This window comes from Nematolebias whitei, chromosome 10, assembly GCF_014905685.2.
Source record: "Nematolebias whitei isolate Nwh7 chromosome 10, NemWhi1, whole genome shotgun sequence".
Taxonomy (NCBI): Eukaryota; Metazoa; Chordata; class Actinopteri; order Cyprinodontiformes; family Rivulidae; genus Nematolebias; species Nematolebias whitei.
In genome coordinates, this window is record NC_056507.1 from 10,735,674 (window position 1) to 10,751,207 (window position 15,534).

General features: G+C 38.9%; 2 protein-coding genes across 2 annotated transcripts in view; one reads left to right on the plus strand and one right to left on the minus strand.

Moving 5' to 3' along the window:
• Positions 1–4,797: 4,797 nt before the first annotated feature.
• LOC119415972 (zinc finger protein OZF-like) lies at positions 4,798–9,935 on the minus strand. Its single transcript, XM_037683142.1, has 2 exons — positions 9,786–9,935; positions 4,798–6,365 (listed from the first exon to the last, which is right to left on the minus strand). The coding sequence occupies exon 2, from the start codon at positions 6,340–6,342 to the stop codon at positions 4,798–4,800; it is 1,545 nt and encodes a 514-aa protein (XP_037539070.1). The 5' UTR covers positions 6,343–6,365; positions 9,786–9,935.
• A 499-nt stretch (positions 9,936–10,434) lies between these two features.
• Positions 10,435–15,534, plus strand: part of LOC119415974 (gastrula zinc finger protein XlCGF26.1-like) — an 8,605-nt gene continuing 3,505 nt past the window's right edge. Inside the window, exon 1 of the mRNA XM_037683143.1 lies at positions 10,435–10,576. Coding sequence (XP_037539071.1) covers positions 10,561–10,576 — 16 coding nt within the window. The 5' untranslated portion in view covers positions 10,435–10,560. The remainder of the gene's footprint in view (positions 10,577–15,534) is intronic.

The window sequence follows — 15,534 nt, forward strand, 5'->3', positions numbered from 1 at the left end:
CCCCGCCCCTCGCACAGTGATTGCTGGACATGGGCACCGGCAACCCGTGACCCAAAATGGAAAAAGCGAGTAAAAGATAATGGATTGACATGGTGTAATCTGTTACGTATAGTTGTGCACTTTTGTATAAGGGTAAATTAAAAAAAAAATGCTGAACATGTTAGAACCTGCCTGGTAGAGACACACACCCATGCATATATATAATATGTATATATAAACTACTACTTAGTACTTTTACTACTATTCCTACTTCTTGGTTTTTCACTTATCGTGAGGCTTCAGGGTAGGAATCCCCCGCAATAATTGAGGGACTACTGTGTATATATATATATATATATATATATATATATATATATATATATATATTCTATGTTCGTTTGTCTCTCCTTCCTGTCTTCAACCAGCCGGTCAAAGCAGATGGCCGCTTGTCCTGAGCCTGGTTCTGATGGTTTCTTCCTTTTAAAAGGGAGTGTTTCCTTTCCACTGTTGCCACTGTGCTTGCTCAGGATGGGAGACTGCAACGAAGCCAAGATTCAACTTGTCTGCTGAATTCCTTAGATAGAAAACTTTACTAATTGGCTTTTATGTATGTGAATGTTCCTGTAAAGTGCCCTGAGACAACTTTGTTGTGATTTGGCGCTATATAAATAAACTGAATTGAATATATATATATATATATATATATATATATATATATATATATATATATGCATATTATGAAAACACATATTCAAACATATACACATAAACATGTAACACACACAGTGGTGCTTGAAAGTTTGTGAACCTTTTACAATTTTTTTATATTTCTGCATACATATTTCCTAAAACATCATTAGATTTTCACAAAAGTCCTAAAAGTAGATAAAGAAAACCCAGTTAAACAAATGAGACAAAAATATTATACTTGGTCATTTATTTATTGAGGAAAATGGTCCAGTATTACATATTTGTGAGTGGCAAAAGTATGTGAATCTCTAGGACTAGCAGTTAATTTGAAGGTGAGTCAGGTTTTTTCAATCAATGTGATGATGATCAGGTGAGTGGGCACCCCGTTTGATTTAAAGAACAGGGATCTATCAAAGGGCAGCACGGTGGCGCAACTGGTAGAGTTGCTGCCTCTCAACGAGCAGGTCCCCGATTCAAATCCTGGTCCCGAGGCCTTTCTGGGTGGAGTTTGCATGTTCTCTCTGTGCATGCGTGGGTTTTCTCCGGGTTCTCTGGTTTCCTCCCACAGACCAAAAACATGCATGTTAGGCTGATTGGTAACTCTGAATTGTTCCTAGGTGTGAGTGAGAGAGTGAATGGTTGTTTGTCTCGTTTGTCTCTATGTGGCCCTGTGATGGACTTGCGACCTGTCCAGGGTGTCCCCCGTCCCTCGCACAGTGATTGCTGGACATGGGCATCGGCGACCCCCGTGACCCAAAATGGAAGAAGCGGGTAAAAGATAATCGATGGATGGATGGATCTAAGTCTGCTCTTCACAACATGTTTGTGGAAGTGTATCATGGCAGGAACAAAGGAGATTTCTGAGGACCTCAGAAAAAGTTGTTGATGCTCATCAAAAAGATTGTGTAGAAATGGAAGAAATTCAAGACCATTGTTACCCTCCCCAGGAGTGATCAAAGATCACTCCAAGAGCAAGGTGTGTAATAGTCGGTGAGGTCTCAAAGGACCCCAGGGTAAGTTCTAAGCAACTAAAGGCCTCTCTCACATTGACTAATGTTAATGTTCATGAGTCCACCTTTAGGACAACACTGAACAACAATGGTGTGCATGGCAGGGTTGCAAGAAGAAAGTAATTGTGCTCCAAAACAAACATTGCTGCTCATCTGCAGTTTGCTAAAGATCATGTGGATAAGCCAGAAGATTATTGAAAGAACGTTTTGTGGCCAGATGAAACCAAAAAAGAGAACTTCTTGGTTTAAATTAAAAGTGTTATGTTTGGACAAAAGGAAACTGCATTCCTGCATAAAAATATTATACCATATTTGAAACATGGTGGTGGTATTATCATGGTTTGGGTCCGTTTGCTGCATCTGGGCCAGGACGGCTTGCCATCATTGATGGAACAATAAATTCTGAATGATATCAGATAAACATCTGTCCATGAACTGTATCTCAAAAGAAGGTAAGTCATGCAGCAAGAAAATGACTCTAAGCACACAAGTTGTTCTACCTAAGAACAGTTAAAGCAGAATAAATTTCATGTTTTGGAATGGCCAAGTCAAAGTCCTGAAATTAATCCAATCCATATGTTGTGGAAGGACCTGAAGCAAACAGTTAATGTGAAGAAACCCACCAACATCCCAGAGCTGAAGCTGTTCAGTACGGAGGAATGGGCTAAAATTCATCCAAGCCAGTGTGCAGGACTGATCAACAGTTACTGGAAATGTTTAGTTGCAGTTATTGCTGCGTGTGTGTGTGTGTGTGTGTGTGTGTGGGGGGGGGGGGGGGGCAAAGGTTCACATACTTTCGCCATTCACAAATATGTAGTATTAGATAATTTCCCTCAATAAACAAATAAGTATACAGGGGCTAGTCATAACATATAATGAAAAAGTTGATTTATTTCAGTAATTACATTAAAAAAGTGAAACGTATATTATATTCATTCATTACACACAAACTGATATATTTCAAATGTTTATTTCTTTTAATGTTGATGATTATAACCGACAACTAATGAAAACCCCAAACTCAGTATCTCAGAAAATTAGAATATTGTGAAAAGGTTCAATAATGAAGACACCTGGTGCCACACTCTAATCAGTTAATTAACTCAAAACACTTGCAAAGGCCTTTAAATGGTCTCTCCGTCTAGTTCTGTAGGCTACACAATCATGGGGAAGACTGCTGACTTGACAGTTGTCCAAAAGACGACCATTGAGACCTTGCACAAGAAGGGCAAGACACAAAAAGTCATTGCTACAGAGGCTGGCTGTTCACAGAGCTCTGTGTCCAAGCACATTAGCGAGGCAAAGGGAAGGAAAAGATGTGATAAAAAAAAATGTACAAGTAATAGCGATAACCGCACCTTGGAGAGGATTGTGAAACAAAACCCATCCCAAAATGTGGAGGAGATTCACAAAGAACGGACTGCAGCTGAAGTCAGTGCTTGAAGAACCACCACGCACAGATGTATGCAAGACATGGGTTTCAGCTGTCGCATTCCTTGTGGCAAGACACTCTTGAACAAGAGATAGCATCAGAAACATCTACAGCATCAGAAACATCTCGCTTGGGCTAAAGACAAAGAGGACTGGACTGCTGCTGAGTGGTTCAAAGTTACGTTCACTGATGAATGTAAATTTTGCATTTCCTTTCAAAATCAAGCTCCCAGAGTCTGCAGGAAGAGAGACACAGAATCCACGTTGCTTGAGGTCCAGTGTCAACTTTCTACAGTTAGTGATGGTTTGGGGTGCCATGTGTCATCTGCTGGTGTTGGCCCACTGTTTTCTCAGGTCCAAAGTCAACGCAGCTGTCTACCAGAAAGTTTTAGAGCACTTCATACTTCCTGCTGCTGACCAAATTTAAGGAGATGCAGATTTCATTTTCCAACAGGACTTGGCACCTGCACAGTGCCAAAGCTAGACACAGACTGATCGACTCTATGCCATGCCAGATTGCTGCAGTAGTAATTCAGGCAAAAGGAGCCCCAACGAAGTATTGAGTGCTGTACACGCTCATACTTTTCATGTTCATACTTTTCATTTGGCCAACATTTCTAAAAAAATCAATTTTTTATTGGTCTTAAGTAATATTTAAATTTTCTGAGATGTTGAATTTGGGGTTTTCATTAGTTGTCAGTTATAATCATCAACATTAAAAGAAATAAGCATTTGAAGTCTATCAGTCTGTGTGTAATGAATGAATATAATATACAAGTTTCACTTTTTGAATGGAATTACTGAAATAAATCAACTTTTTCATGATATTCTAATTGTATGACCAGCACCTGTAATATTTTGTATAATTTGTTTAACGGGGTTCTCTTTATCTACTTTTAGGAGTTGTGTGAAAATCTGTTGATGCTTTCAGTCATAATTATGTAGAAATATAGAAAAATGTAAAGGGTTCACAAACTTTCAAGCACCACTGTATACACACACACACACACACACACACATTCTTTTTTTTACATTTTCACACATTTCTTCTAGGCAATTTCTTACCAATTGGTCACCGGCAGTGACTCCTATTTTGTTCACTTGTTTCTCATTAGTTTTGTTGCATTTTCAGTTTTCAAGACATTGCTTGGTTTTCCATCTTGACCTTTTGATGTCTTCCTTGGTCTACCAGTGTGCCTCCCTTTTACAACCTTCCCCTTTTGCTTGTACCTGGTCCAGATTTGAGACGCAGCCGACTGGGAACAACAAACGTCTTTTGCAGCATTTTGTCTTGATTTTCCTTCATGAAGAAGTTTTATAATCCTATCCTTTGTTTGAACTGAACATTTTGGTGTTGGAGCCATGATTCATGTGAATCTGCTTTGTGAACAACTCTCCAAGGTGTGCACTCTTTTTAGAAAAGGACTAGTTATCAAATTTATTTTGATATATGCAGTTTTTTTTTTTTATTTACTTAAAAACTAGAGTAATTCTATGATTTTTGCCTGGGGTTGTACTACCAGTGCAAGGTAAGGTTGTAGAGAAAAATACAAATACAAATAAAAATGATGCAATATACACAATATTTCAAACAAAGTGCATATAACAAAGTGCATATGTCGATATTTCCTGTGAAAATTGAGCACAAATCTCTAAATTGTTGAACAAACCTCAGAACTGTGCACATTCAGTTCTGTGTGATGTCATGTGAGTTTCTAGGAGATGTTTTCTTGTCTGTGTGGATTCTTAAATGCCTGTTTAAATTATCCTTATGGCTAAATCTTTGTGCACAAACATGACAAGGAAATGCTTTGTCTTTGTGGCTTATCAGGTGAGAATTTAAAGATGACCTTTGTCTAAATCTCTGTCCACAAATATCACAAGAAAAAGGTTTGTCTCCTGTGTGGACTCTCAGGTGTGCTTTTAAAGTTGACTTGTGGCTAAATCTTTGTCCACAAAAATCACACGGAAATGGTTTCTCACCTGTATGGACTCTCATGTGGGAGTTTAAATTACTACTACGGCTAAATCTCTGTCCACAAACATCACAACGAAATGGTTTGTCACCAGTGTGGACTCTCATGTGGGAGTTTAAACTGTCACTGCGGCCAAATCTTTGTCCACAAACATCACAAAAAAAAGGTTTATCTCCTGTGTGGATTTTCAGGTGGGAGTTTAAAGTTGACTTATGGTTAAATCTTTGTCCACAAACATCACAAGTAAATGATTTGTCCCTTGTGTGGGTTCTCATGTGCGAGTTTAGATTAGAAGTTTGTCTAAATCTTTGCCCACAAGCATTACAAGAAAAAGGTTTGTCGCCTGTGTGGACTCTTATGTGGGAATTTAAATTGCCACTACGGCTAAATCTTTGTCCACAAACATCACAAGAAAATGGTTTGTCTCCTGTGTGGATTCTCATGTGCATGTTTAAATGTGACATTTGGCTAAAACTTTTTTCACAGAGATCACAAAAAAATGGTTTGTCTCCTGTGTGGACTCTCATGTGTCTGTTTAGATCGTTTTTGCTGTTAAACCTTTTATCACAGTCATGACATTTAAACGCCTTTGGTTTGGTCTGTATTTTCTTGTGCGACTCTCCATTGTTCTTCACTCTAACATTTCTCTTTTTAACCACACAGCTTGAAGACTTTATCCCTGGATGACATGTCATGTGCTTCTGAAGAGACTGGTTGTTGACATACTGCTTACCACACTCAGTGTTTACACCTGACTCAGGAGACCTGCTGCCCTCCCACTCTTTGTTACTGTCTTCAGTTTTAGGACCAGAGTCAAACAAGTCCTTAAGCTGAGAGTCAGGATAGTTTACATCCTCGTCATCTTCATAATCCTCACTGAGTTCAGTCTCTGATGAGCTGGAATCATCCATGTGCGTATTTAGATCTGAGTTTCTGGTGGTTTCTGCCTCTCCACAATCCTCTGCATCAGCTATTTCCAGCTGATCAGCTGAGCTGCTGGTTGGAAAATCTCTGTTCTCCACTTGATGCTGATGATGCTGTGAGAACAGAGGCTTCTCATCATCACCTTCACTTTTCAAATTAAGTGCAGTGACTGAAAACCTGGTGACTTCAGTCTCCCCCTTCACATTGAGTTGGTCTCTCTCCTGACTGGTCCAAGATTCCTCCTCTTCCTCTTTTATGTTGAGGGTCTCTGAGTCCAGCTGGTCCACACCAGGCCTCCATTCTTCAAGAGCTGTTTCTTTAATCGGCATCATTTGTTGAGTGTGTGCAGGGAGCACTGAAAAACATGCATATTAAAGACAAGGTTACCTTTACACTCACACATCCATCACTTGTGTTGTTGCACTGAGTAAATTGCTACATTACTGTTGGCGAGCATGTATGTTGGTGAGATGTAGGAGCTAGCCTAGTTTTAGTTTAATTCAGTTCATCTCAGGGTATGGTTAAAAAAAAATTACATACACTTAGAAATGCTATTTAGTGAAAATGTTAATGTCCCGGGCAGCACGGTGGCGCAACTGGTAGAGCTGCTGCCTCTCAGCGAGCAGGTCCTTGGTTCAAACCCCGGTCCAGGGGCCTTCTGGGTGGAGTTTGCATGTTCTCTCCGTGCATGCGTGGGTTTTCTCCGGGTGCTCCGGTTTCCTCCCACAGACCAAAAACATGCATGTTAGGCTGATTGGTAACTCTAAATTGTCCCTAGGTGTGAATGAGAGAGTGAATGGTTGTTTGTCTCGTATGTCTCTATGTGGCCCTATGATGGACTTGCGACCCGTCCAGGGTGTCCCCCGCCCCTCGCACAGTGATTGCTGGACATGGGCACCAGCGACCCCCGTGACCCAAAATGGAATAAGCGGGTAAAGATAATGGATGGATGGATGGATGTTAATGTCCCTTGTCGGACATGTTCTGGACCTGCACTGTTAAGGCGAGTGCCCTGAGTTGTAGTCTCAAAGTTGTTGGTGCCACTCAAGGCCACCATCTTGACCATGGTGGTGGGCACACTGGGTAAGGGAGGTCATAAAGAGGAAAAAGGAGTCCTATTGAGTCTTGTTAACTGGTACGTCTCCAGGAGCAGCTGAGTCTCATCAGTGGGCCAAATGTGTTGCCCTGGCTGCTGCTGAGGTAAAGGCTTAGGTGAGGGAGGAGTTGGGTAAGTGCTTAGAAAGAGACTCTCGATTTTGGCGGTAGTGTGCTACAGACTTCAACAATTTATGTTTTTGGGTTATGGTAGGGATATTTCCAAGACATTCTCTATCTATGGATGGAGGGCGAAACATCTCAGCACAAAAAAGAAACCATCCAGCTGACCTGACTGAACATTGTTGGATTTTATACCTGGATTATTGAGCATGAACTTTGGTATTATTATTGTATCATTATTCAGTTAGAAAAGGTAAACCACTCTCTACAAACAGGGAGTGCCGTGTTGCCTGAAGAAAAGGAATTTAGGTATCACACAGTTTTATTGTTTGGTTTATGGGAGAATCAAAATTCCTGTCATTATCATGCAGTCAGAAAGGTCTGGTGACTCAAAATGGCCGTCAAGACCATAACTCAACAAAGAAAAGGACTACAAGAATGGAGGATGGTGTAGATCACAAACTAAATATAAAAATGTGCTCTGTACCTGAGGGTGTTAGTGGCAAATTGTACAGAAGACAAAGTTTATATCAAGGGTGGAAATTTTAAATCTCTCTCAAGCTGGGGACACAATACACAATTTTCAGAGAATTTGCAGATTTAAAAAAAAAGACTTAAGAGGTCACACGAACACACAGGTTTCAACAGATTTTTCTATGAAAATGACAGACTGGGTATCAGACATTTGATGAGAGATCACAGACTACACTGATTGTCAGTTGAACTAAAGTCAACGGAACACAGCAAACTTATGTGAGGGCGCCAAAACAAACATGGACGACAATCGGCTCATGCAAAAAAATTGGTTGTTAAAAAGAATAAATTAACCAAAAAGACTACTAAACAGATACAATATTTGTTAGTGGCAGTCCTTATTGTCATTATTTTTATAAATAATAACATTACAGTATTTAACTCTTTATGTCTGTTTGAGATTTCTCATGTTGCACCACTACTGAAACATCTACCAACTATACTAGTCTTCCCTACAATTACTGGAAAAAAAAAAAACAACAACTCTGTGCTTGGACTGATAATAACAACACCATAACAACACCCTAATCACACATCTACATAAAAATACCACTAATATATAATTAACTTGTACATTTTGAGAAATACTGCAACCAATATACAAAAAATAAAATAAAATAAAAATCAATTAAACTAAAATGCCATATAACCAAGTCCAAGTCAATTTAATTGTCATTTCCATCTCATGTGGTGCATGAGGTGGAACAAAATTATGTACACAGGGTCCCAGTTACACCCCAAAATAGCTAAATATAAAGTGTAAAAAAATAAATAAATAAGGATCTAAGATAAACACTAAGATATACATTAAACAAACGCCAAACTGTATTATAAAAGATCTAAGATATACGCTAAACACTAATAATGTAAAACAATACAGCAATTTGCAATATGCAATAGTACCTAAATTATACACAACAACACACCAGTTTAAAATACAGCATAAACACTGATTATTATCATTTCTACCAGTACTGTTTGTTTACATCTGAAGTATCAGATCAGTTCAATCTCATTAATAATAATAATAATAATAATAATACTTTATTTATAAAGCCCTTTAAAACAACCACAGCTGCCACAAAGTGCTGTACATATAAAATCAAGAACATTTAAACACATAAAAACAGTTGTTAAAACATTAAGATCAATAAAAAATAATAAAAACAGTGCAGAGCAAAATTCAGTGTGTGCTAAAAGCCAGGGAGTAAAAATGTGTTTTTAAAAGTTTTAAAACTGGACCAGTGAAGGAGCTCGTCTGATGGGAAGAGGGAGATCGTTCCACAGTCTTGGAGCAGCTACAGAAAAAGCTCTGTCCCCTCTGAGCCTCCGTTTAGACCTCGGCACCTCCAGGAGCAGCTGATCAGCTGATCTGAGGCACCGAGCAGGAGAGTATGGGTGAAGCAGCTCAGAGAGGTAGGATGGAGCAAGACCATTTAAACTTTTAAAAACAAATAAAAGAATCTTAAAATGAACTCTAAAATGAACAGGCAGCCAGTGGAGTGAAGCCAGAGTGGGGGGGATGTGCTCCCTCTTTTGAACTCCAGTTAAAAGCCGATTATCATTATCATATCATTATGATTAGTAAAAACACAACATATAATTATTACTAAATTAATTTATTCAGACCTTGTTTGTGTCATGTTAAATAATTATGGCATCAATATTTAACAACTTGTCACACTGTTGTTACTTTTGGACTTCTGGCAAAAGTAACATCTAAATGCTATGGTAGCTAGGTAACTTAACAGATGAGAGAAATAAAAACTCAAAACAGGGACAGTTTGGGTCTGCAGCCCAAATGCTAACAGACTCTAAATTATTTTGTGTTAATTTGAGTTTTCCGTTGTTTAAAAAAAAAATAAGTAGAAATTAAACGTTCAAAAAGCCACTGACATTCATCAGTTTGTTAGCATGCTAAGCAACAAACAGGGACGGATCCTGGTTAAGAAGCTAAACCCATCGGCTGTCGGAAAACTGTAGCTAACATCCCTTCTGAACAGAAAGAATGAAAATTACAAACCCGGAATTTACAGCTTGACCGTTGCAGTTGAAGACGATTTCTAACATGTTGCTGTTTCCCGTTTTCCAAACAAGACGGTTCGTGATCATAATCTCTGGGATAAATGGGTGCAGACAGTAAACTCAACGATGTCAAGTCGTTTCATGGTTACACACCAAAAGTAGTTCCGTTCAGTGACCGGAAGTATGCAAATAAAAGCACAAAAATTATTCAAGCTTTATAATCGTCAGTACATATTTTTATTCGCTACTCAAAAAAATATGGAGCTTTTTGGCTAGTTATATCAAATTAATTGAGCTATTGATTGAATGCGCCATGTTTCACGCACAGGTCGGGATCTTTCACATTGAATTTTGCGTAAAAATATGCGTAAATATACGCAAACTTTCCAACTTCCTTGAAAGTGTGCGTACCTTAACGTAATACAATACTTCATGTGTTGACATTTTAATGTCACATAATCAATCAACCTTTATTTATACAGGTAAATCCCATTGAGCCTCGAGGACTCATTTACAAGAGAGACCTGATTTCAACAAAGAAAGATGACAACAGTGGACAACAGCATAAACATAAACAGTACGGCATCAACGAGGGCAGCTATAGGTCTCTTTCTGTTGTCCACCTCTGCTGCCAGGACCCCTCCCTCAACTGCAGCAGCTAACCAGAATTAGCTAACCGTAACAGCCGACGCTACCAGATAAAGGTCTCCATTAACACCGTCATAAGTTACACCAGAACACTGGGCCGTCTGCGGCAGCTGGACACGGTTATCATGCTAACTGATGAAAGTGAGTGGCTTTTTTTAAACGTCTGTTTTTATTGTAAAGCTGACTGCTGAGACCCACACAATGGCTGTGTGTTTGAAATGTTCACTCAACAGACAGCGCGGTGTTCTTATATTTTGAACACTACTCGTTTATCATAATTCAACTCTCGAGTATTCACAGTCATGTGTATTGCATAACTAAACGCTCATGAAGTGCACATGAATATGAAGTGATAGACAACAAAATGATGCTGGTCTTGGTTTGAAAGATGTTTAATTTACGCCACCCGTTTACTCAAGTCAGAGACAATCTGGACGGAAACAACACGCAGCATTGTCCTTTTTGCTCCTCTCTCCGGTTTCACAGGTTGGAAAACTAAATGAACCTCAAATGGACATTTTTATTTAGTTAAACTAGTGATGCTTTTTATGATTGTCTCTGTTGTCACTCTTTGTTAAAATCAGGTCTCTCTTGTAAGCGAGTCCCCGAGGCTCAGTGGGATTAACCTGTCTAAATATAAATAAAGGTTGAATGAATGAAGAAACTGGAGCTTACTGTGTTGAAATTCGCCACAATGAAGTTTGGAGCCCTCTGCTGGCCATACTTTGACATTTCCGTTGCACGAAACAAAACGAGAAAAAAAAAGGTTTATCTCAATCAAAAGGTGTCAAACAGTGCTCTTGTAAAACTATATGTTTTTCGCTGATCAGACACAGTCTGATCCAGTTGTAATATCGCCGTTTATAGAACGTGGCACGCGCACACGTCACGCTGCACTATAACATCTAACTAATAAGTTTAATAATAATAAACAGTATTTATGTTAGTGCGAGATATAATGAAGCTCTGAGCTAAATGAAGCTATCTGGACATTATGTAATTCAAATTTAAAATGATGCTAAACACATAGCGTGAACACTAAAGTTGAAAATGAAGACATCGGGTTTAATTTTTATTTATTTATTCAACACCACAAACTGTATGTCACACAAACATTGATAATTAAACTGAACACACTATTAAAAACGTTAACTGTAAACTACATTAATTAACTGGACTCTCCTCTGTTTTCATCCTGGATATACTGGTCCCATGTTGTCCATCTGGCTCGTTCAGGCTGCCACTCCTTTGATTAATGCAACTTAAAACATTCAATGGATTGAATAAAAGAACTGAGGGGAATTTTAAATAAATAGTTCATCCAACATCTGTCTCTTCGACGTCCTCCTGCAATTCATCTGGGCCGAGCCTTGTTCAGAACCGCCTGGTGGGAGAGAGCTGCTTCTTCTTCTTTCAGGAAAAATAAAAACTCAGTTGGTTGTTTTGTAACTGAAGTAAACAAAAGCTAACATTATTAAGAACATTTGATTTACCTGCAGTTGTAAATCAGCTACTGATTATCAAGGAATAAAGTCCGACATCGTCGACTCTGTTCTGGTCCACTCAGCGACCAGTGTGGAGCTGTTAGACGAAGCGGTCCCGCTTGGCGTCAAATCTTTTGACTCTTATCCAAAATCCAGCCAGAATCCAGCTTTAACTTGTTACGTTGTTGTTAGCTGAGCTTTTTAGCTCACAGGAAAGGAGCGTGCCGAGGCAGCACGCATGCGCATTAGGTGAAGGTACAAAATTCACAGCGCCATCTAATGACCCGGCATGGTAACTACAGTGGATTCGGGATGGCGGAGGGGAATCCTCCGGATGCATGTAAACCCAAAATCCGACCGTGTCAACACAAATCTTTTCCTCTAATTAACATACGAAAAAACCTATGTTTCCCCCCCATCGTGTCCTTGTAAATAGGGCCTAAGTTACTTTCCTAACCCCGGTTCTCTGAATAGCATGTGAGTGACTGTCACCCTCCTTGCTCTTGACATTGCGAGGAAGAGGTGAACATTTTTAAATACTCAGCAACCTGCCCTCCTTGACGCTGACAGGCTTATTTCCAGCCATTCCTGGCTGGTGTAATGTAATATATAGTTCTCACGTGACGTAACATCCTGGCACTTTTGTCACTAATCACCGTCTTTGTAGGCAGGCTGTAGCTGCAGACCCCGCTGAGTAAATTTCAATGGTTGTTTTGTGTTGGGTTAGAACAGGGGTTGTCAACTCGCGGCTCTTTCATCATTATACTGTGGCTCTGCATGGCTTGGGAAAATCATAAGTATTTAATTTATTTGTATATTATTTGTGTTTAATTCTTTTTTTTTTATTGTAGTTCTAAATTGGAAAATCATTGTGATCTTGAAAAAATTAAAATGAAATATATAATTTTTCATCGCTCAAAATAAGCGTCACATTCGCGGAAGCTGGCAGTGGATAGAAAGCTACTGACGTTTCTCTGATCCTGCACCAAGAGGTGTTGTGCGCACAAACTTTTCCTCTAGAATACACAGAGGTCATGAATGTTGTCATTCAGATTATCAATAAAATAATGGCTAAAGGTTTAAATCAGTTCCGTTCGTTACTGGATGAGGTGGACAGCGCATATTTGACCTCCTGCTGCATAACAGAGTCCAGTGGCTGTCCAGATTGGAGGTGCTGAAACACTTTGCATAATGTCTGGGAGAGGTGAAACTTTCATGAGCAGCAATCAGCTGCACTTCATGCTGGACATGACCACGAACCTGAACACGATGAATACAACTCTTCAGGGGAAAGGAGGCACAGCACTACACATGCTGGGGGAGGTTTTTGTGTTTGTATAGTACAATACAACTTTATTTATAAAGCACTTTAAAACAACACTGTTGGCCAAAGTGCTATACACTAACACATACAAGCATAAAACTATAAACTCAACAGATACCATAAAAGTAATGAACTACCAAATCAAAAAACAGCAAATAGTAAAAACAATAAAACAAATAACTTAAAAGCAAGCAAGCAAGCTGACAGTTTTAGCCAGAGATTTACAGAGGTGCACTCTCACTTCCCTTCTTTAAAGGAGTTCAATCAAGCTCACAACTAGGTGATAAATTCAGAGTATTTGCAGTCTTCAGTTGCCACGATGCAAGTATCGTTTGGGATACTATTCCATGAGTTCAGAGAGGGGGGGAAAAAACCCACCTTGTCCTTCCTCGTCACTCCCTTGAGCATTGATCCATCTCTGTTAAATGTGACTGCATTTGCAGGTGTAAGTTAATTGATCTGGAGCTGGCTGACATGGCTGACAAAGATATGTTGAAGGGGAACCAGACAATTACAATACCGATACCTTTTGTTTTTTTTTAGAAAGTTACCCAGCCCTAGGATTGCTGAAACTAGGGATGGGGCTAATTCGGTATCTGGTTCCAATACCAGCATAATTTACGTATCAGATTTTTCCAATCCAAATTGCAGAGATTTCCGATCCATGATGTATGTCTGTGTCTGCTGAAACGTCTCCACATGTGATTCCCTGCCGGCTGCTCTGCAAGTTTGCTTTGCAAGTTCACCTTGGCAATGAGTCTTAGCTGGAAGAAACTGGATTTCACAATTGTATTTATCTGTCTAATTTAAAAGCACTATCAAAAATAACTCCCAGATTCCTAACATTGGAGTGGCTGTATGAAGCCAAGCGGCCAAGAGTGTTATGGGTGTTACATTTACCAAAGCTGACCAAACTTCTGTTTTATTTTCATTTAAATTCAGAAAACTTAGTTTTAACAAGACTTTAATGTCATTTAGACAGTTCAAGAGTGGATCCAGTGGACTGACCTTGTCTGACTCAATCGGAAGATATAATTGAGTATCATCAGCAAAGCAATGAAAAGGGATGTTGTGTTTTCTAAAAATGGACTCCAAAGGCAACATGTAGAGATTAAAAAGCAGTGGACCTAAAATAGACTCTTAAGGGACCCCACAGATTAGAGGAGCTGGAGATGAAGAACATTCTCCTAAAGGAACAGAAAAACTCCTGTCAGTCAGCAAGAGTCACAGGCTCAAACTGTTCAAAGGCAGCTGAGGATGGAGGAAAGAAGGAGGGGTCTGTGTAAGATTATGTTGAGGAGAGTCTCGGAGCAGAGATTTTATAAATAAAAAACTTGGAAAACTGTTCACACAGGGCAGGAGATTCAGCAACATGACCAGCATTACAAGGATTCACAACAGAGTTAAAAACATTAAAAGAACCTGAGGTCTGTGACTGTTGTTTGAAACCACGTTAGATAAAAAAAGCAGGCTTAGCAGCTTTAACAGCTCTTTGATAATTTGACAGGCTGTCTTAAAGATGTCCAGGGAAACCTGCAGTCTGTCCTTAATAGGGGTACGAATCTCTGTCTGGCAATCCAATTCGATTATGATTTTTGGTGTCACGGTACGATTCCAAATCGATTTTTCGATTCAGAAACGATTTTTGATTCAAAAACGATTTTTCGATTGAAATGGTTATAAATTTTGTTTCAATTATGTAGCTGACAAGCTGAAAAGATTAAACAACAATGTAAACAAATAGAACATTTATTTAAAACAATACTTTTAGGTTCCTTACTGTATCAAATCTTTTTGATTCATTTTATATTTATACCAAAAATAGGAAAAAATATAGGAGTGCATACAGTTCTGTAACTTAAATTACCAGTATTAGGTTAGCTTAGTTGCCTGAATTAAAAAAATAAAAATAAAAAACAATTGTAAAATAAAAATCTATGAACAAATAATTCATCCATCCATCATGTTTACCCACTTCTTCCTTTATGAGTCACAGGTATCACTGGTGCCCACATCCAGCCATCACTGTGTGAGAGGCACCTGGACAGGTCTCCAGTCCATCACAGACAAATAATTCAAAATACATAAATATAAAAGGAAACAGACTTCAGCCTACCATAGTATATTAAATTTTAACTCAAAATAAAATACAGACTTCAGTTATTTTTAACCATATTGCTCTAACATTTGTTATATTTTCAAAACTTAACCTAATATGAAATATACAGACTTCAGTCTTAACCATTGTTGTGGATAGAATACCACGTCGTGTTCAAAACGGCGGAGGCGTC

Bases quoted from the DNA above. Each gene is read 5' to 3' on its own strand.
- LOC119415972 (XM_037683142.1), bottom strand. From the start codon at position 6,342: ATGATGCCGATTAAAGAAACAGCTCTTGAAGAATGGAGGCCTGGTGTG.